Source organism: Tyto alba, unplaced genomic scaffold, assembly GCF_018691265.1.
Source record: "Tyto alba isolate M040663 unplaced genomic scaffold, T.alba_DEE_v4.0 Super-Scaffold_6, whole genome shotgun sequence".
Taxonomy (NCBI): Eukaryota; Metazoa; Chordata; class Aves; order Strigiformes; family Tytonidae; genus Tyto; species Tyto alba.
The window spans coordinates 624893-644651 of NW_024881327.1; the positions used below are offsets into that span (position 1 = coordinate 624893).

Genomic DNA, 19759 nt, shown 5'->3' on the forward strand with positions numbered 1-19759 from the left:
AATATTTATTAAAATGAATAAAAGCACTGGTGATCATTACAAACTTGATATATTAAAAATTCAATGCTGTACAAACAAACATATTAGTTCTGATATCTGTAAGTCTACAGAGACCAGGTCCGAAGACCTGTGCTTTCTCAGGTCTTCTCAGAGGTGTTGCTTGATGTTTTCAACAATTCTGAGGTTTCTTCAATTCTGAAAATAAATTTTGTTTACATACACAGAGTAAGAAATAACTGACTTGCCTTTAACTTTCTAATGATTCCAAAATACTAACAAGCAGCATGAAACCTTAAGTTTTCCCTCATTCCTCCTTTTCCTCTCCAATTGGTTTGTAGTTTAAATGCCTACCACACATCAATAAACCTTAAGTATACATAAAGAAAGAAGTAACCCACACAATGAAATAAAATCACAAAAAAGGCTACAGTTTTTTCAGACTAGGCACTTATAGAATAGAAATTTCTTCCTAAAGAAACATTATACAAAAATGCATTTCTCTTCAAGTGTAATAAAAATATTTCTTACAAAAAAATTTTCATTACAGATCTCAGTTCTAGTATCAAATATAACTTAATACAGTTATCACAATGCTCTAGGCTGAAATCAGTTTTCCTTTTCCTTAAATAAAAAACAAGAGTTAAGATACTGTAGTTAGTTTTCAGGAAGAAAATGTGTAAGTGCCAGGGAATTCCTATCAGAAGATAAATACTCCTATTCCTTAACAACCAGATTCTAAACACTCTTTAATCTCTTGTTAATACTATTAAGAATGCTTTCTATTCCTTTTTAGAAAGCAAAACAGTGACTCATCCCACAAATACAGAACTGTAAGTGGATTTATTATCCAATGGAGTCATAAGGAAATGCCACACCTGATGTAGAGACCTTTGAGGTTTGGAACACATATGTATGTTCTCTATATGCCTTAGTCCAGCACAACTCCCTCCTGGGAAATGAATTCCTGCTGCCCCTTCATATTACTTACATTTTACATATCCTTTCCATTCTTTGACTTGTTGTCTCCTACAATTTAAAAGCAACAAAGTTAGTGAAATCTTCAAAGCTAACATTCTTCAGATAGACTTTCAACCTGAAAAATTCATAGAGAAAATATGACTTTAAGCACAGTTTACATATTGAAAGGATTTTTATGAGACAGACCTAGATGTAGCTTTGCTTAGTTTCCTTGTTTTTCACTAGTAGTATATACACCTAGAACTAATGCTTACTTGTTCTCCTGACCTCAGAAAGGAAATCAACTAAGCATTTGCCAGTTTCACTTACCTTTGAAATGTCTGTTAGATCATGAGAATTAATGGTCATGGCTCTGGGAGATGGGTCTGTGGATAAAAGTGAACTGTATTCGGACAACTGATGAAGACTCTCTGGCATCTCCTCCCTCCTCTCTGTATCTATGGAGAAATACTCGGTTTTGTGTCACCTTTGACTTTTTGCTTTCTTATTACAAGGTCAACTATCAAAATAGCTTGACTTACAGTATGTAATAACAGAAGAGAATGCATTGTTTAGAGAGGGGAAAAAAAAAAAAAAAAAAAGGCTACTGGTGAGGGTCCAAAATAGGTTTCTCATTTTCTTAAAACAAGGTAAGTGCAGTATACTCTGTATAACACACAAGACAAATTCCAAAAAGATTACTATGAATGCTACCTTTATCCTGATTACAGTAAAAACAAGACTTAAGAAAGTCTAATCACTGGGTCAAACACTTAATAGTAATTTCAAATAATTAGATTATTTTTATTGTAAACCGCCTGTTCAAACATGTCTTTAATTTGTGCTAAGTAAACTGTCTTATAAGCAGCAGAAATAGAAACAAAATCATCACCTTCTTACTTAGCTTAAAATTTATATCAAGCTCCTGCTCTTTCCTTAGCTCTCCTCCCATGGGGATAGGTTTAGCACCCATTCATCAGAAACAGACTTTTCTTTTATATTGGGAAGTCTGTGATACTCCTTGCAACTTTAAAATACTATTGTCAGGGAAGATAATATAGTATTTAGAAAAAAAGAAGTGTTCCCATACCCTTATTTTCAGTAAGGCCACCATCTATAGATCATACCTTTGGAATGTGCTTAGCTATGCTATTCTGTTTTTGAAATTATTTTAAATTATTTTAAATCAATTACAATTAAAAATTGTTTCTTCTGTACAGCTGTGATTCCTGAAGAGCACTAAAAGCAAAAAGAACATGAAAGCATTCTGAGTACTGTGCATCTCAGAAGAGTTAAGACTGGCCACATTACTTGTATGCCTAAAATTTCCTGAATCATATTTTAGAAAAACAGATCTAACAAATTCAGAAGAATTCTAGAAGTCTGAAAATATAAATATTCTCTTTTAAAGACCATGAGCCTCCTTGCTGACATAAACATATTACAAGCTTCCTAAGGTCTGTAAAAAGAAGGTCCCATTTCTGAGACATCAAAATTTAAACAAACTTTGACATAACTAAGAAACTGCCTTTTTAATTTCCACAGAAAGTGGATTATTGAGATTCCCCTTGAATTTCAATGCAAACAGCTCAACACTGGACAAAAATACCTGAAAAGTGAGAATGGGAAATAGAATATTCTCCATACTACTGGTGGTAGGAAAACCAGCTGCCATAGGGGAATCAGGCCAAATTAATAAAGAGAACGTTGCAAAGTAAGGTCTAAAGAGCTACCATTGAGGAAGAGAGGACAGTTACTTATGGCCTGAGAAATATTTTTTATTTCTTTCCCACTTAGGCTGCTTCATTTACTTCTCATACATTATAAAAATTTAGCTAGATATGGAAGAAAAAGATTTTTTCCTGTTCTTGAAATAAGGTTTAGAAAAAATCCTAGTTGAATACCTGTTAGATGCTTCAGAAAGGATGAAAGTAGAGAGAATGGTCAGCAGCAATTTGAATAACACCACGGATTATGAATGAAAAAGTCCCGATTTGTCCTGAGTGCCATTATAAAAGTAAAAAACATCATAAATGTGACACTATTTTGATTATAACAAACCCGTGGCAGCAAATATAATTCCTTCCGTGCTTATGAATAGCTTATTTTCAAAACATTATGATAACTGCTTTAAAGTGCAGATAAAGTTATGTTTTTTCACAGCTTTAGCTATAGCACCTTCATTAAACTTGCATCTTTGAGATTTTTAGTAGACTTATTTGTAACTATTAAGTACTATGCTATCGATTTTCATTAATGCTTTAAAAATTATTACAGTAAATTAAGCTTCTAAAGAATAAATTACAAACCTGAAATGACTAGCAGGTGAATTTCTAATTTGCAGCATGCATTTAAACTCAGATGTCATTAAATTGCTATTGTCTACTTAAAACACACTATTTTAGTGAAAATCAGCAAGGAGTGTTTAGCATATGGTGTTAAATAAAAAGAAATCCATTAATACTTACCAGGAGCAACTGGAATCCTACCAGAAGTACATTCTTGACTTGTATTGCTGAACTCTATATGTAAGTCTCTCTGAAATAAAAGTTTACTGCATTTTAGCCATATACCCTGTTTAAATCTTATCTTTTGACTGAACAAAATATATTTAAGTACTAATTACATATGCTTTTTCTACACCATCCAGGTATGTTGGCATCACGCAAACGTCTGTACAGGATGAAAACAATCCATTATTTGCATACACACATTGTATTAAAAAAACAGTCTATTTTCATGGGGGCTTTTTTAATATCAATACCATTGTTCATAAACAGATCAAAACCAGGTCCAAATATAGTGCATATAACTTAAGTATGAGTAGCATGAACAATCAGACTGTTCTTGGCCTGTGCTAACGATTACATCTTGACATTGTCTGCTACTACCTGAATAAACTAAATGTATCCTCTATGTCTGTTCAATATTCAGAAATGCAACTACTCAGTCCTAAAAAATTAAGCCTGTAGAGGAACTGAAATTCATTCCATTTAACTGCTCAGAACTCAAAAGTCTTTTTTAAGCTAGTTTCCTAGACTCCTAAATGAGAAGAGGGCTCTTTTAAGAAAGGTTCTCAGTTTAATTCAATCTAGCTTTTAAAATTAGATAAAATTAAACAAAATTAATGTTGTACAAACAATAAATGGCTTTGAGTGAAATTTTCTAATTTTAAAATAGAAAAATGCAAGACTTAAACAACATCTAGATTTTTTTCACCAACAAATTATCATTATGATTTGAAATCTCAGCCTTTGATAAAGTATATCTGTTTATATATACTGAAATAACTATATCAGTTAACAGGGGAATATTATACCCAAATAAGTGAATGAGGGAGAAATAGTAGGTATTGTGTGGGAAGCAGCTTAAAAAAAAGACTAATGGATATCTCAAAAAAAAAAAAAAGTCCGCACTGACTATTTCTGCTCAATTCCTTTCATTGAAATGGATTGGGCAGATTTTGGACTTTCCAAGAGCTAAATGCACAGCTGCTGCTGCTTTGTCGGCAGTGCAAGACAGATCTTAGAGTGTTCTTGCTATGATGGCAAGATGCCAAAAGTTCCCTGAAAAATGCAGGAGTTAGCAGTAATTCTGAATTGATTCTATATCTGTGAAGCACAACTTGAATGGAATTTCATGAAACAAAGAAGAAGCAATTCTCTGGCCCAGAGGATTATTTCTTGGCAGTTTTCAAATGCCTATTGCAAAGTTAGGCTTTTGAAGACTTTTTTTTTTTTAATATAAAAATCAGCTTATTTTGCTTTGAAAAAAGACAATGTCACATACAAACTACATTCAAACTTGTTTCTGAAAATGACACTTCAGTAACATGCAGTACAGAAATATAATTATCCTACTGGAAATTATCAGATGATACTAATGTTAAGTTAGTGCTAAATATTTTCCAAATAATATTCCAAACGTTTGAACAACTGCAATAAACCTGTTACTGAAGTAACAATAAACCAAATTTACAGAAATAAAAGAACAAGCCCAGCCTGAAACACAAGCTTTCCCATGCTGCTACCATCATAAATGCAACGCATATCTCTTTAAGAGAACACACTTGAAACAGGATCAAAACATCTGCGCTACATCTACAAAACATCTACATTGAGCTGTTCAGCTAAAGGCCTCTTCAGACTCCTACCAGAAGAAAACATTATCATTGATGGTGGTATTTAGACACATGTCCACTGATAGTTAAATTACAATATCCATAACAAACTAATTTCAAACAATAAATTACTTACTGACCTAAACCTGTGGTTTTCTTTTTAAAAAAAAAGCTATTAAGAATGTCAATCCTTATTATTTGAGCTACAGCCTTTAGAAATGACATAGTGATCAGTCTGAACACTTCTACATTTCAACACTTTGCATAACTACCACACTTCCAAGGCACACAGAAATAAACATGCCTTGCATACAAGTATTAGCAACAGTTTCAAATTTGCAGGGCCAGCAACACACACAGAGCTCTTGATTACAAGTAAAATTCAAAATTTTTACAACTACAGAGAAAAATGCAACGCTGATCAACTATTTTCCACAACAGTTTTCAACTTCTAGAAAGCATCTGACAGTATCTGAAGGATATATATGAGATACATATGCAAATACACTTTGAAATTAAGCATGTGATCACAAAAATGATGCTCTAGTTCACTGCATCTCAAAATACTCACATGTGTACATATATGAAATCCTATAATGTACATACAAGGACCTTTCACCAGCATGAAAAGTAACAGAATCTTAATGCAACTAAATACTTGATTTGCTCTGACAAATATGCCAAATGTAGCCACATCACAACTGTAGCACTTTGGCACATTTAAAAATGCCATGAACATAATGGACAAGAAATAGGAAGGGGGGAAGGGGAATGCAAAAAGGAAAGAGGCCATCGATTAGTCTAGAAATTTCAAAGAACCACAAACTAAGAATAGGACTAGAGAAAGAATTAACTTCCCCATTAACCTCGTATTTTCTATTGAGCATACTATCTATTTTTGTCAAAGTTAGTTATATATAAAGAAGACTTAATCTTCTAAAGGGAATAATTGTACCTGATTAGTTTGGAGAATCAAAAAAATAGATATTCAATAGTATTGATAGCAACAACATTTGCAGGCCAGTATAAGAAATTCAGAATAATGCAGACCAGAAAAAGGAAACCCTGAAATGTGTCACTAGCATGATGAAACTCTCAACTACAGAAACATTAGACTTTCAAAGACAGCATAATTAGCTCTTCAAAAGCTTCCTTCTATGAGTTCACTAAGAAATAAAAACATACACAGTCATTACTAATGCAAATAGGCTTAGCTATAGCTGCTGTTCCTGCAAGGAAATAATTTCCAATGGAGAGCTTTGCTTCACAGAGCATGAGAAAACAACAAAATTTAACAGTTAAGAAAAAAATACCACTAACTCGGTAAAGAGCAATTCCATTCAGATCATACCTTTCAAAATAGTGAAAAAGCATACATCAGGAGGCAGGAAGAGCAGAAACAGGATGAAAACATTGTGTCCAGGTAATTTTTGCTATTGAAGAGTAACAGCCATTAACATACCTTTTTGGATTGCAACAACAGTTCTGTTTCAAGAAGCAAAACTCGACTCAACAAGTTATTCCAGTCCTTCTCATCTATGATCACCTTTCCTTTCAGTTTTTCTTCTAAAACATGTAGTTTATCCTCCATCCAATCTAGCTTGTGAAGTTTTTCCTGGCAATCAGCAAGCTGACTCTTTAGGAATTCAATCTGAGAATTATCTTCTATGACCTGAAAATACAGATAGGAACATATGTCTGTTAATTTCAATACAGATACAATTCATCATTTGGTCAATGAAATTCAGTGGAATCGTCCTCAAATTCAGCAACCACATTCTGCTACGTTAGAAAATTGTTTTTCTTTAAGAACTGCCATAATATGCCTATTCATAGAACTCAGCTTTTAAAAGAAACTGTTGGCAGAACTGGCTCTTGAAAGCACAGTACAATTAAACTTTTTTCCAACTTTTTCAATATATTTATTATATATCTATTAGGTATAGTTAAGGAACATCCAGCTATCTTGTTAAAACCTTTATCCCTTTAGAAAAGCCCTGTAAGAAAAAGTAAAGAATATGTGCAGAGAACACCTTAAAGTTCTTACTTGTTCACATTTAACTTCTACAACATCACGATCTAGGTACATTTCTTCTTCATTACCTCCCTGTGCTGGAAGGGGTAGTCGATAAAGGTCACCACTAACTTCACTTCCTGAGTGCCGTTCTACTTGAGGCTTCTTTTGAGTATGTTAACAAACAAGGAAAAAAAAGAAAAAAACACTGGTGTTATTCATTACAAGAACATTTCAGTTCATCATTCAAGTAACTGACACAAAAGACCTATCATTCTATTATTTACTGATTTATTTAAATCTGACAATCTTATCCTAACTGGTTGAAAACCAGAAAGCAACAGCAGGCAGTTTAATTTAAAAAAAAAAAAAAAAAAAAAAAAAATCACATAGACATAAAAGAACTGTGAAACAAATATGCACAGACTTTATTGTATGTACTGTGTACCTTAGTTCCCTTCCATTAACAGTAATGTCCTCTCTTATTGTAAGGGTTATTAGTTTTCTAAGTGTGGATTGGGAGGTATGAATCTCACTGTATGTATTAACTTATGTATAGACAGTTCCAACATCAAAACCATCACTCAAGCATTCAGGAAAAAAAAAAAGTTTAACTAGGAAGATTAGAACTCTCTATTTTCCTTGACAAGTGACAGCAAAATAGCCCTACTAGCTACACATTTCATTTCCTTTGAATGCTTCCCTTGAAGAGAACAAAATAAGAGACAAATTCTGCCTTCCTTTACAGGTGGATCAAGTCCTATTATCACTACCTGCCACAAAAGAAAATAAATTACGTAACGATTATGAACCCACAATTATCAGTTTTGTGCAGCATCTTAACATTTACATATTCCTAGATGTGTTAGTGAAGCTGAAACCCTCCTCTTCTAGGGAATTCTTAATACACTCACATATATCCCCATTCAGTTCTACCATTCAATCAGAAGTGCCAAATAAGTCATTCCAAGTACTTTCTTTATGAAGTTTTCCTCACTGTTAAAAGCAGTATTTTTCTTCTAAATTGAAGTCACCAACATTTAATGAGCAGTCACAGTTTTGTATAATTTTACTTTGCACCCTTTTAGCAGAAAATAACAGGAAAGCTGTCTCCTCCACAGGCCAGGAATAGCATAACACATAAAATAAAGTGCTCTTGTAAAACAAAAGCCAAGAGGAATATTACATAAAGAAATCTTTGCTGAACATATTCAGACAAAAGAGCAAAAAGTGTTTTGAAAGCTAGACTGAAAACACTGTAATGTTAGGCCAAACACACATCAGTCTCCAAACAGGATGTATATTCTTTTTCCAACTGCATCTTCATTTTCACTGCTGTCCCTCCATTTAATATTCAAGCAGCGAACAACAGTACTACATCATTAACACCTAGACTTTGAGATCAACCGCTCAGTAAAAGAGAGAAGCAATATCATTTGTATTTCAGCTATTATCTCAGTCAACCACATTTTGGAAAAAACAAACAAACAAAAAAACAACAACAACAAAAAAAAACCACAACAAACACACAGAACAACAACAACAAAAGCCTGGTCTGATCAAGTATTAAAACCTAAATGAAAGCACATATTCTAGAAAGAGCCTGACTTACTACAAATGAGATTAACCTTTAGATATACAACATAAAGACTATTTTCATACCTGTTTGGAATTCAGAGCACTGGCACTAGGAGCAGCAAGGACATTATCACAATTTGACCATACTTCACATTTAAAGGATCTGAGTTTTTTCCTTATTTGGGATTTATCCTTCAAAGTGAAGAGGAAAAAATATTATGCTTCTGACACAGGAATATTTTATACGGCAGGAGGTGGTGGTGTGGTACAAGACATAGGGACAGGATGACACACCCCATTTTCTGCCATTGTATGGCACAAACATTTAAACCTCTGCAGTATAACAATGTCTGGAAAAAAAAAAAATAAGTATGACCCAAATTTACAGAGAAAACAGAACTGGAAGTGAATGCTGTATTCAGACACCTACTAATGTCTATACCAGGCTGCATCAAAGCTGGTCATAATTAGAAAACACAACTTGCACTAGAGTTGAGAGACAAACAAACACAAAAAATAATTAATTATGCTCCCAAAAGTGACAAACGAAGCATACAGAAGTCCTGAAGACTGTTATAAACTCAAATGAAACAAAATCCTGTAAAATATAAAGACTGAAAATTCATTTATTGAAGCACTAATTGATACACAGCATACACAGATAAAAAATGCCTTAACAATGTAAAACAAATATGATTAATGAAAATAACTAGATTTGAGATGTATACCACAAAAACACAAATGTCATGTTAAAATTAAATGTTACCAGAACTTCAGCATATCAGACAGTTTTGCTCTGTTTTTAAGTCTACTTGCAAAGTCTATCAAGTTAGACAAACATTTGCTATGTCAAGAAGTGTAAAAGAAAATATATCACTTACTGTAAAGATACGAAGTACTAGATTTATCTTTTTTTTCTAATATTTTTTTTGTTTGTACTACAAAGCATTGGCAGCTTCATGTTTTCGTATACCTGATAGCACTCAAGCATCTTACAATGGAGCTTCATACCAATTCTCTCCCTATTTTGACTATCAGCAATGCTGCACCTTCAACTAAACTGGTCTTCAGCTTCTACCTGCAGCATTAAGTGTGACAAAAGAAACCTAATAGTAAAGTTACCAGTTAATCAGTACCTTATTCGAGTTACTTAATTCCTTATGTTTTTTCACCACACAGTTGATAATGTCACAAACAATCTGCATTTTTCTTTCCGCAAAGCCAAACTGAAGAAACTGCTGTTTTGTTAAAACTGGTTTATATTGAAACTGATCTCGAAGAAGCTGCAACAAAATAAGAGTTTACTTCATTTTCAAAATCACCACACAATTTGTTGTAGATATGGTATGCTCATGTTCTTATTTTTCTACAATCTTTTCTTTCATTCTGCACTTCAGCAGTTAAACCTTTTCTCATCTGGTTATTTATATATTCTCAGCTGTTTCCTCTAACTAGACTTCCAATATGCCTCTTCCAGAAACATTTAATTCACTTCACTGTTGTAAAGTTTAAATCAATTTTAAGATTCATGAAGTAAATTGTTGTAGACATTAATATTTAAAAAGTTAAACAAAAACTTTCCAAGTGAATGCACAATAAAAAAATCCTATTAATCTCAGCAAATGCATCAGAGGGCTAAGTAAGGCTTCCACAGAGCCTCTTTGTAAAAGAGTCTCTGTCCTCCTCAGATGAAAAACTAGTCTGAATAAGGTAGTATTCGTTAACACTACTACTTCGTACATCAAGCCACCTTTTACAGAATGTGCTTGTGGATATTTTTAAGGATAGTTCAAAATTATTTTCATTCAGTTAAGAATTTGATTCCAATTTATAAGCTGTTAAGCACCAAACTCTATATATTCATATGGCATGGTGTTTTAAAATAGCTACATTTCTTAATTGTGCTTCCATTACAATTATTGAAGTTTGCTGGGATTTCTTACTGGTTATGATTTCTTCTAAGATCACTTCTATAAAACTTACTATGTAACAAATATTTTGGTACTCTTCACAACTAACATAAAACAACAATATTACTGTTTCTGCAGTTGTCTCAAAATTGAGATCTGGCTAACAACATCCATCCTTATTTTCATGAAAATCTAAAGACTTGCCATACAGTGACTTACCACTCATCTTAAATCCTAACAGAATTACAATTCACCACCTTCATTGTCAAAAATGTTAATTTCTTAGTAAAGATCATACTAGATGTTTAATTTTTATGAGGCCATACTCAAAACCGTGTCTCTTCTGTGAAGAGTAAGAAGACAGGTACCTTGTAAATAGCTTCAATAAAACGCAAGTCACTCTTTGCTGTGAGTTCCACATCGCACTTTACCAAAAGTTCTGCTATATAAGTTGAAAAAGATGTAAAAGAATAGCTGATGATAGGTAAAAATGCAGCTGGATCACCCTTTACTAACCTATTGAGAAACAAAATTATTTTACACAGCAGAAGATAACAAAAGCCTTTCATTACATGAATTCAAACACTCAAAAGAAGTTTTAATATAGCCAGCAAATTATATCTAAGCACCTACTTCATTTTAAGATTTTTTTTCACAGGCATATCTCATTCAGCAGTCTTTACTGTTATCTATAAGATGTTCAAAACAACTACTTTGTGACCTTCATATAATTTTATCATTGACAGGTTTAAAGGCCACAGCATTTCCATCTCAGTACTTATCTATTTTTTTTTTCTTAACATTTACAGGATGAAATTTCCTGAAGAAAGTTCTGCTAGCACTTACAAAGAAATTACAAAGGTGAGATATTAATCACAGAAAAGATAAAAACAGCAGAAGAACGAGCAAGACAGCGATACACTTCAGTATTATTCTAAAGATTATTCAGAACAGAAAAACTGTATCCTTTAATCTTCCAGTTCACATGTATCAAACCTCAACTTCCCACAGACATATGCTCTGCTTACTCATGACTGGGTGCAATGCTAATATTTATACATATCTTGTTTACACATCTTGCTTTCATCACATATTAGCATAAATTTATTCACACTGCCACTTACACTGTATAATCCACATCTCTTGGATAATTTAACAAGCGAAGTCCATGCTCTATTTTTCTTAAACTTCCTTTTAGGTCTCCTGTTGCCATTATTCCAAATGCTGTTCTTCTCTCAGTTTATGAAACAAATGTAATATAGTACATTCTCCTCCTTGAAAAAAAAAAAAATTTAAAAATGGACACAAAAATTACAAAATTATGTAGAATTATCACTGAAAATCAAAGGGGTTTGCTCCTTTTTTTCTAGACACTATTTCCAAAGTGTTACAACACAGCGCAGCGCTAAGGCTCAATACCAATTAACATCTGTCATCATCTTCATTCTAAATAGGATCTAGTAGTAAGTAACCCTCAATCTGATCAACTGTAAAGTATCTCTAAACATATCTGAAAGCATATTAAGAATTTAGGGCTAGCTAAATCCACTAAAACTGAGTGAAAACAAGTTTCTTCACAGTTTCAAGAAGCAGAAACTCCAAAAAACGTGAAAACCTTTTGCATTCTTCACTTTAGAATGTTCAAGCTTGTCTTCACCTGGCTCCAAGCTCACTGGCCAGAAGAGCAATGTTTGGATGTGTAAACATCAGAAAGCAGAATTAGCAACTCATTACAGACAATACTTCTCTATTTAAATGATCCATTAAATACACTCAAAATTATTCAGGGGGAGGGGGCAACAGAGTGCCTAGATATTTCAAAATAGGTGCAAGTTTATTGGGATGATAACCAAAAGGTCCCTGTTTAATTTCTGCTTTGTAACACACAAGTTGAGAAGACGCTTTTAATTTATTTGGGGTTTGCTTTGAGGAAGAGAATCATCTAAGGACTTGGTGCAAACTACAAAAAGGTGCATTTCTCCCTGTAGAACTACCCTGCAAAACAACTAAAGACTGCAAGAAAAGGAGGCGGGGAAGGAAAGGGTAAAAAAAGACAAACAAAGAGAATCAGCATCATGACATCACCATCATCCAAATTTTTTAGATCTATGAAAGGGATAAATAAGTACAGGAAGCTTGCACTTTTTACATGTTTTACCAAACAGAACTGATTAATAAATTCCCAAATGAAGGAAGAGGAGACCAGGCTGAAAGAAGAAGAAAAAAAAAAAAAAAAAGCTGTAAGAGATCTAAACATACTGGCAACTCTGCCTGCCTGGCAGATAGAAAATGAAATACCTGAAGAAGTACCTTAAAATATCAATACTAAAAATTATCATAAAGAACCTTGTCCCTCACTCCATTGCTTCAAAATACATTTATATTTAGAGATAGCCTGAGTACCATTTACTGTATCTTGCAACCATTTGTTTATAAGCAACCAACACTGGCTGTTATCCAACACAAGACTTTAAAGGCACAGACTGAATGACAGTCCAACTCTTAAATCACAACTGGAAACAAATGTCTTGCATCTTAGCAATCTGGACAGACTGACAGAACTTGAGAAAGTCTATTAGCAAACTGCCAAACTCAGCATTTTTTAAGCGTTTTAGAAAAAAAAAAAAAAAAGGAAAAAGTTAAAATACAGAAGTACAGAAAGTTGACACCTCACAAAAACAGTTCTCCTTCCTCACATCTTTGAGATCTGCTCGTGTCTGGCTTACTTCTCTACAGTACTCCCCCCAAAAAGCCTCAGTAAAAGTAATGATTTCAGCCATAAAGCCTTGGAACAGAAATGTACTGTTCAATATTCTGCTAGACCCTGGGAGATAATTGTCTGCCATTGTCTTCACTGAACTTCTTTTCTTGCCAGAAAACAAGTAATTTGAAGCCAAGCAGTGAAGAAGCATTGCCAGACAGCCTATACATGAAGATACAGAATTTTATATCATTTCTCTTGCTGACTCATAAGATTCAAAACAAAAGGCCAAACACTCCAATGGGCACTCCAGTTTGAAGCTCTGTTATTTGGTCCTACTCATTAAAGCAATGAGTCTTCTTGAAAGGAACTTCTTGACCACACATTTCACTTATAGTGAAAAAAAATATAATAAAAATACAGTTAAATCTTGAACTCATAATGGTCTGGGAGTTGTGTGGGGGGGGTTTTGTTGTTTTTTTGTTTGGTTGGTTGGTTGGTTGTTTTTTTTTTTTTATTTTTTTTTCTCTATGGTGTTTGAATCAGCAATGTTCAAGAAGATGAAGATCCTCACATATGTTCTGCCCTCGTTAAAGTATTTTCTTCCTATTTAATTATCAGGTTCTTCTCTTTGTTCATTAGGTTCTGGATTATTACTCATGATAAACATAAGTACACAACACTCGTTGTTAAAGGCTAGGGACAATTTAACCTCAGGTATTTGGAAGTTGAGGCAGCTATACTTCCTGCATCACCTTACAAAGTGATGCTCCCTATGGTTTTGCCAATTTAACCAGGTCTCAAGACAAGTCTCAAAGAGTCTGACATAAAACTGAAGCTCTAGTCTGCAATGCAAGTACTCATCAAAGACACTCTCCCAGGAATTCATTTGATCATATAGGCTGTTTCCCAAAAGTATCAACAATCCTTTCTTCCACTAGATGTCTGGATGTAAAAAACTGGCAACTACTGTCACTATGAACTGAATATATCATAAAAATAACAGAATTAAGTTTGTAGAAGATACTTTAACTCTTAAGAAGGTGAACACTGTAAGAAGTAGGGCATAGCTCTTGCCTGTGGGAATGACAGAACAGTTACAAAACACTGGCTATCTAGAATAAAATCAGGCATAATGAGATGATAACATGTCATTTACAGCAAAACTTTCAAAATTGCATATGATACTCAAATAAATGTCAAAAAAACCCATCAAAACACAAAAAAAAGCCCCATGCAAGTCATCAAGCATCTTAACACTGTAAACACCGTCTTTGAAATGTCTAGCAAAAAAACCCTTTTATTTTCCCTAGTTGTAGTTAGACTCTTCTGTTACATGGGGCGGGGAGATCACACCGTTTTGCAGAGATGCAAAAGCATCAAGGGCAAATACTGCGCTTCGCTAGCCGCGCCAGCTGCAGCAGACCCACTTCAAGCACCCAGGCCCCTTGCGAACGAGCACCAGGATCTGCGCGTCGCGGTTGCCCCGGGCGCTACCGCAACACCCCGGCAGGAGGAAAAAAAAAAAAAAAAAAAAAAAAAAAAAAACCAAAAACATCGTGGCCCTGCCACGGTCGAGGCCGGCTGAGCTCCCGGGGCTGCGCCAGGGCGCTGAGGCGAATTCGCAAGAGCGGGACCGGGCTCCTCACCCGCCCTTCCTCGCCCCTACTCCAGCCGGACACCGGGCATCCCCCGCGGCGCTCCGGGGCTCGCCCTCCCTGAGGGCAGAGAGGGACGGAAGGCGGGCAGGCCCCGGGCTCGGAGCCGCGCCGCCGGCCCCTGGGGGGAGGCGGGGGGGCGAACCCTGGCCCCAGAGACCCCCACCCTGTCGCTCACCCTTGCCCCCGCTGCGGGAGCCCTCCCTGCCGCCGGCGCAGCGGGTGCCCCGCTGTCTCCCCTCAGGGGGCCGTCGAATCTGCCGCCGAGAGACCCAACCGCCGCTTCCGCTTCCCGCGCGTCCCTCCGCGGTGACGTCACTTCCAGCAACAACAGAAAACGTCAAACCTGCCGGGCGAGGAGTTGGAGCGGCGGCGGCTTCCCTGTGTGCCGGAGGGGCCTCCCTGGCTCCCACCGCCTCACCCCGCCGCCGGGGGCTGCTCAGCCCGCTCCTGCCCGGCGAGGCTCACGTACCGACTCGGGCCGGGCTCGTCGCGGCGGCGGTTGGGACCCGAGAGCGCACAGGTACGGGCCCCGCGGGCTTCCCCTCAGCGGGGCAGGCGGCTGCGGACGGACGGACGGGGGTCGCATCCAATCGGGAGCCGGGGCCGTCGGGGCGGCCCAATGGCGCGAGGGGGCGGTACCCGGCGCGGCCAGGGTCGCCGGCGGGCGCGGGGCGGCCGTAGCTCGGGCTAACCGTGCCCCCGGCGCGGGGAGACGGGTGGCCCGGGGGGGGCGGAGGGCGCGCAGGACGCGGGAGGGCAGCGGCCCTCGGCCAAGGGGGCTCCCCTGGGCTTGAGGGGGACTGGCCGTGCCCCCGGAACCCGGAGTCCGGTTTGGACGGCCGCCGTGGTCAGCAGGCCTCCGTCACGAATGCAGCTGCGATGGTCGAAGCCTCAGCTTCCGAAGCGTCGAGGGCAGGAGCGTTTTCCAGTTAGGGTAATTGCGGGCAGCTGTGGGACTTGGTCGCCGTAGCATGGACTGGGTTTATATCGAGACTTTATGTTGTGTATTAGTAAAGCAGAAGCCAGCCCCAATACGGCATTAATCTAGATTAGATTTAGTTTTTAGTATCCTGTCATGCTCTCTGATGCTGCAAAATAATTTATTCTGCAGTAACAAGGTAACATGAAGACATGATTAAAATTGAAATCAGACTCCGATAGACACCGGATAGCGAAGATCAGCAATTAGTTATTTTTACTATGATAGTTATTGCAGCCAGGGTACCAAGATGTTTCAGTCATTAGATAAAGTTATATAATTGGAGGCTTGGAAACGTACATTTGAGTGGCCTATTGAATCTGGAGATTGACAAAATCTATGTTCAAAATAACGTAAAAATATAGTTCTGGACACCATTACTTAAAGGGCTTTAGAATAACAATGAGTTTACTCATCTTTTTTTATGAGTGAGTTCTCAAAGCATTCATCCTGGATTAGTACAAAGCTGAAAGTAATTGCGTGATGGGGAAAATAATATGTGATCTAACAAATGACGTATAAGCTGCTGAATAACTACATGAATATTAAATCTTGTGGATTTCTGGTAGCTGGTTCTAGAATGGTTCAAACTGTCTCTCACTTTGTTTCTACTCTGAAATTCCTTCCATTGGTGATGTCTTCTGTATTCATATGTATGTTGCAAGAAGTCTAGTTTCTTGAATGATGTAGTGTTTTTTTTTTTTTTGTCTCAGAACCTCTTTCTAGTGTTAAATAATTTAAAAATAATTATGTTGTTGGTGATGTATAGCAATTAGCTTTTGTGTGGGGAGAACAACCCCATGAGGTCCATCAAGAACTGCTGATTTTCATGTTAGCTCAGTATTCCTCAGTAGAACATATTTTGTGAACAGTAACTTCTAGCTTAATATTTCAATAAAGATATTAAACTAGCAACTAAAATTTGGATATTTGATTTAGGGCTAAGTAGGAGAACTTGGCCCTCTGTGACCACTACCAAATTCTTTGCAAGTAATGCATATAGAACAGAAAGATAATCTCACTTGGAAGAAGCTTGAAAGCTATTATAAAATTGCCAGATGCTTACCTGATAGCTTAAAGTTCACTTGATAATTGACTGAGCACGGCCTTTCTGTGAACTGTTTCTGATAATGCTGCTGGTCTTTCTCATCTTCCTGGTATATTATGATTATGAAACATGTCACAATACAATTCCTAATGATCTTCAGAGCCTTGAATTTCCTGTTAGTCCTTTTTTTTCTCTTTTATTTAAACTATGCGCAAATAATTAGCATTTTCAGAAGATGTTTAAAATTTGGGAGTTGACAAATGTGTATAGAAATGTGGTTTTGTTACAGTGATGTAAACTAATGTCAGAAACGATGAGAAAAATACTAGCAAAATAAATTCCTTAATTTGTCTTACAAAAAGTTACCTCAGCAAACAGATTTCTGCAATTAACAGAACTTACCTTTCTACTTGACATACACAGTTTACATAAATAGGGTCTCCCATTTCATCTTTTGTAAAATTTAAGGCTTAATATTACAACATTGTCACATTTTTTCTTGCTGATTTATACTGCTTTAGTGGTTAAGGACTTGAAATAATGATGAGGAATTACAACCCCTCACTCCTGGTTCTCTCTGTCCCTGAGACTAGTATTTACTGTTTGGCTATTTTGTCATTTTGAGTCAATGCTATATTTTCAGTCAGAAATTACTTTTTTTTTTTTACATGAAGAGCAACACTGAGAAAACATGCAGTTTATCTTTGAGTTACAACTACATGTGCATGTATACATTTACCTCTTTCAAAATCCAAAATCCTAAATTTTTTACAGAATTGAATTGAAAGATCATTATTATTCAGTCATTCAGATCATCTGCTATCTTCCAGGAGTGAACACAGCCTCTAAATTTGTCATCTGCATATTTGAAAGCGTAATGCCTTGTTGGCAATGTTCAATTTACTCACAGGGCTAAGGTCAAGAATTGGTTGTAGCCTCCCAAGATATCTAGAGATATCTGTTTACTAAGTACTGTAAGTAATTAACAAACTCATATAATGTGCCTAGCAAAATGGGAACTTTATCTTAATTGAATCCTCTAGCATCGTGATAGTAGCCCTTTTTGAAATACTGTATTTGCTCAGTAATATTCCTTATCTGCTCTTTTCATCCCTTAGGAAAGTCTCATCTCCTCCTTCCAGCCCTGGGCTGTTAGTGCCTACCCACAGGAACTGTTTTTTAGCTTGGTTCTTCACTGCAAATCACTGCAGGCTCTGCCTGCTCAGCAGGGTCAACAGCAGCACCAGCTGGAGTTGGGGCGGCAGGAGCACTTGATGGGTTTATACCTGTAGTCCCAAATGCCAATTGTGGTACACCTACTGCTGATTCATTTAATAGCTCTAGATTCTGTTCTAACAGTGCTTGGTGATCTTCCTTTGGGATGAAGGTTAGTAACTTCCTTTTCCTTGGAGAGACTTAGTTCAGAAAAAGGTGGCACTGAGCAATTGCAGCTCTGGGAATGTCTCTTTAAAAAAAGTTACTAACTCTTTACTTTAATCTAGCTAGGCAGTGAAAAATAAAGGCAGAGTTCTTCATCTTGTGAAGAAATACATTCTATTTACAGCTAGAAGATCCATAAATTAATTGAAAACACCAGCATAAATTACCAAGGCCCACTTTCATCAGTCTGCTCATCCTTGTGTTGCCACTTTTTAAATGGCAGATTGTGGTATAGGTTCCTGTCATGGAGCAGCTTTAATGGTAACAGGACTTTTAAAAAATGTATTCTGGTCTCAAGAAGATGAGAATGCCTTCTTTATACATACATTCTTGCAGCCAGTTGTATATCCTGCTGTCCTGGGTTGAGTGAGTGGTGGGGTTTTTTGGTGGCAGGGAGGGGGCTATCGGGGCGGCCCCCTGTGAGAAGCTTCTCGAAGCTCCCCCAGCTCCACGTCAGCTCCACTTCTGTTTGGGAAACTGAGCCAATCGGCTGCACCTCTGCGATAACGTATTTAAGAAGGGACATGGTGATGAGCAGTGGGACTGGTGAGGAGGAGTTGGGGCAGCTGCGTGAACACCAAGGTCAGTGGAGGAACGGAGGAAGAAAGGAGGGGGGAGGTGTGCCGGAGCAGAGACCCTCCTGTATCCTGTGGGGAGACGGCAGGGCAGCCCCCCCCGCCACCCATGGAGATCTACGGTGGAGCAGACACTGATTTATGGCCTGTGTTTCGTTTCGCCTGGTTGATCAAGGTTCTGTGCCCAAAGAAGGCCGAGGTCTTGGAAAAGGCAGCCCCGCTGCTGTAATTCAGCGCTGGGAGGATTGCAGCATGCGGGGGTGTCCCACGCCGGAGCAGCTCGGGAAGGGCTGCAGCCGTGGGAGGGAATCAAGTCAGAGAAAGTTGGTGACCCATGACGGAGCAGTGTGGGGAACGCTGCGGCCGGTGGGAGGGACTCCAGCTGGAGAAAGTTTGTGGAGGACTGTCTCCTGTGAGAAGGGGACCACAATGGAGCAGGGGGGAACAAGTTCCAGAATTTCCCCCCCAACTCAAGATGGAAGAAGCAGCAGCACTGACTGCACCCCCCCATTCCCTGCCCCTGCGCCACTGGGGGAGGAGGTAGAGATATCAGGAGCAGAGCTGAGCCTGGGAAGAAGGGAGGGATGGGGGGAAGGTGTTCTCAAGATGTGGCAATGCTTCTCACTGTCCTACTCTGTTATGTGTTGTTAGTGTCTGTAATAAATGTATGGGCTTTTTCTTCCCCTAACGAGTCTGCCTTTTGCTCGTGACCATAAAGGGTGATATTTTTTTTTTTTTTTTTTTTTTTTTTTTTTTTTTTTCTTCCCCATCCCAGT

General features: G+C 37.4%; 2 protein-coding genes across 11 annotated transcripts in view; one reads left to right on the forward strand and one right to left on the reverse strand.

Annotated features, from left to right (window-relative positions):
• On the reverse strand, positions 1–15363 carry CEP44 (centrosomal protein 44). 6 transcript variants are annotated; one of them, XM_042807656.1, is made up of 11 exons: positions 15285–15363; positions 11704–11853; positions 10948–11095; positions 9806–9952; positions 8754–8861; positions 7125–7256; positions 6540–6749; positions 3426–3495; positions 1288–1415; positions 989–1026; positions 1–195 (listed from the first exon to the last, which is right to left on the reverse strand). In XM_042807656.1, exons 2-11 carry the CDS (start codon positions 11790–11792, stop codon positions 138–140), a joined length of 1128 nt encoding a protein of 375 aa, XP_042663590.1. In that variant the 5' UTR covers positions 11793–11853; positions 15285–15363; the 3' UTR covers positions 1–137. The 6 variants fall into 6 exon arrangements, with proteins under 6 accessions (XP_042663590.1, XP_032845706.1, XP_032845707.1 ...); XM_032989815.2 differs by lacking the exon at positions 15285–15363 and adding an exon at positions 15117–15251 and having other exon boundaries at positions 7125–7253; XM_032989816.2 differs by lacking the exon at positions 15285–15363 and adding an exon at positions 15117–15251 and having other exon boundaries at positions 1288–1343.
• Positions 15357–19759, forward strand: part of FBXO8 (F-box protein 8) — a 19255-nt gene continuing 14852 nt past the window's right edge. For 2 of the 5 annotated variants that reach the window (XM_032989822.2, XM_032989819.2), the window contains exon 1: positions 15357–15461. The gene's annotated coding sequence lies outside the window, so the exon portion shown is untranslated. Of the gene's footprint in view, positions 15462–15576; positions 15876–18086; positions 18356–19759 lie in introns of those variants that run through there. The other 3 variants (XM_032989821.2, XM_032989820.2, XM_042807657.1) reach the window with 2 other exon arrangements.

Bases quoted from the DNA above. Each gene is read 5' to 3' on its own strand.
- CEP44 (XM_042807656.1), bottom strand. From the start codon at position 11,792: ATGGCAACAGGAGACCTAAAAGGAAGTTTAAGAAAAATAGAGCATGGA. The intron at 8,862-9,805 runs GTACTGATTAAC...TTCACTTTGAAG, and splicing joins AATTAAGTAACTCGAATAAG to GATAAATCCCAAATAAGGAA. The intron at 3,496-6,539 runs GTATGTTAATGG...CTTTTATTTCAG, and splicing joins TGTTGTTGCAATCCAAAAAG to AGAGACTTACATATAGAGTT.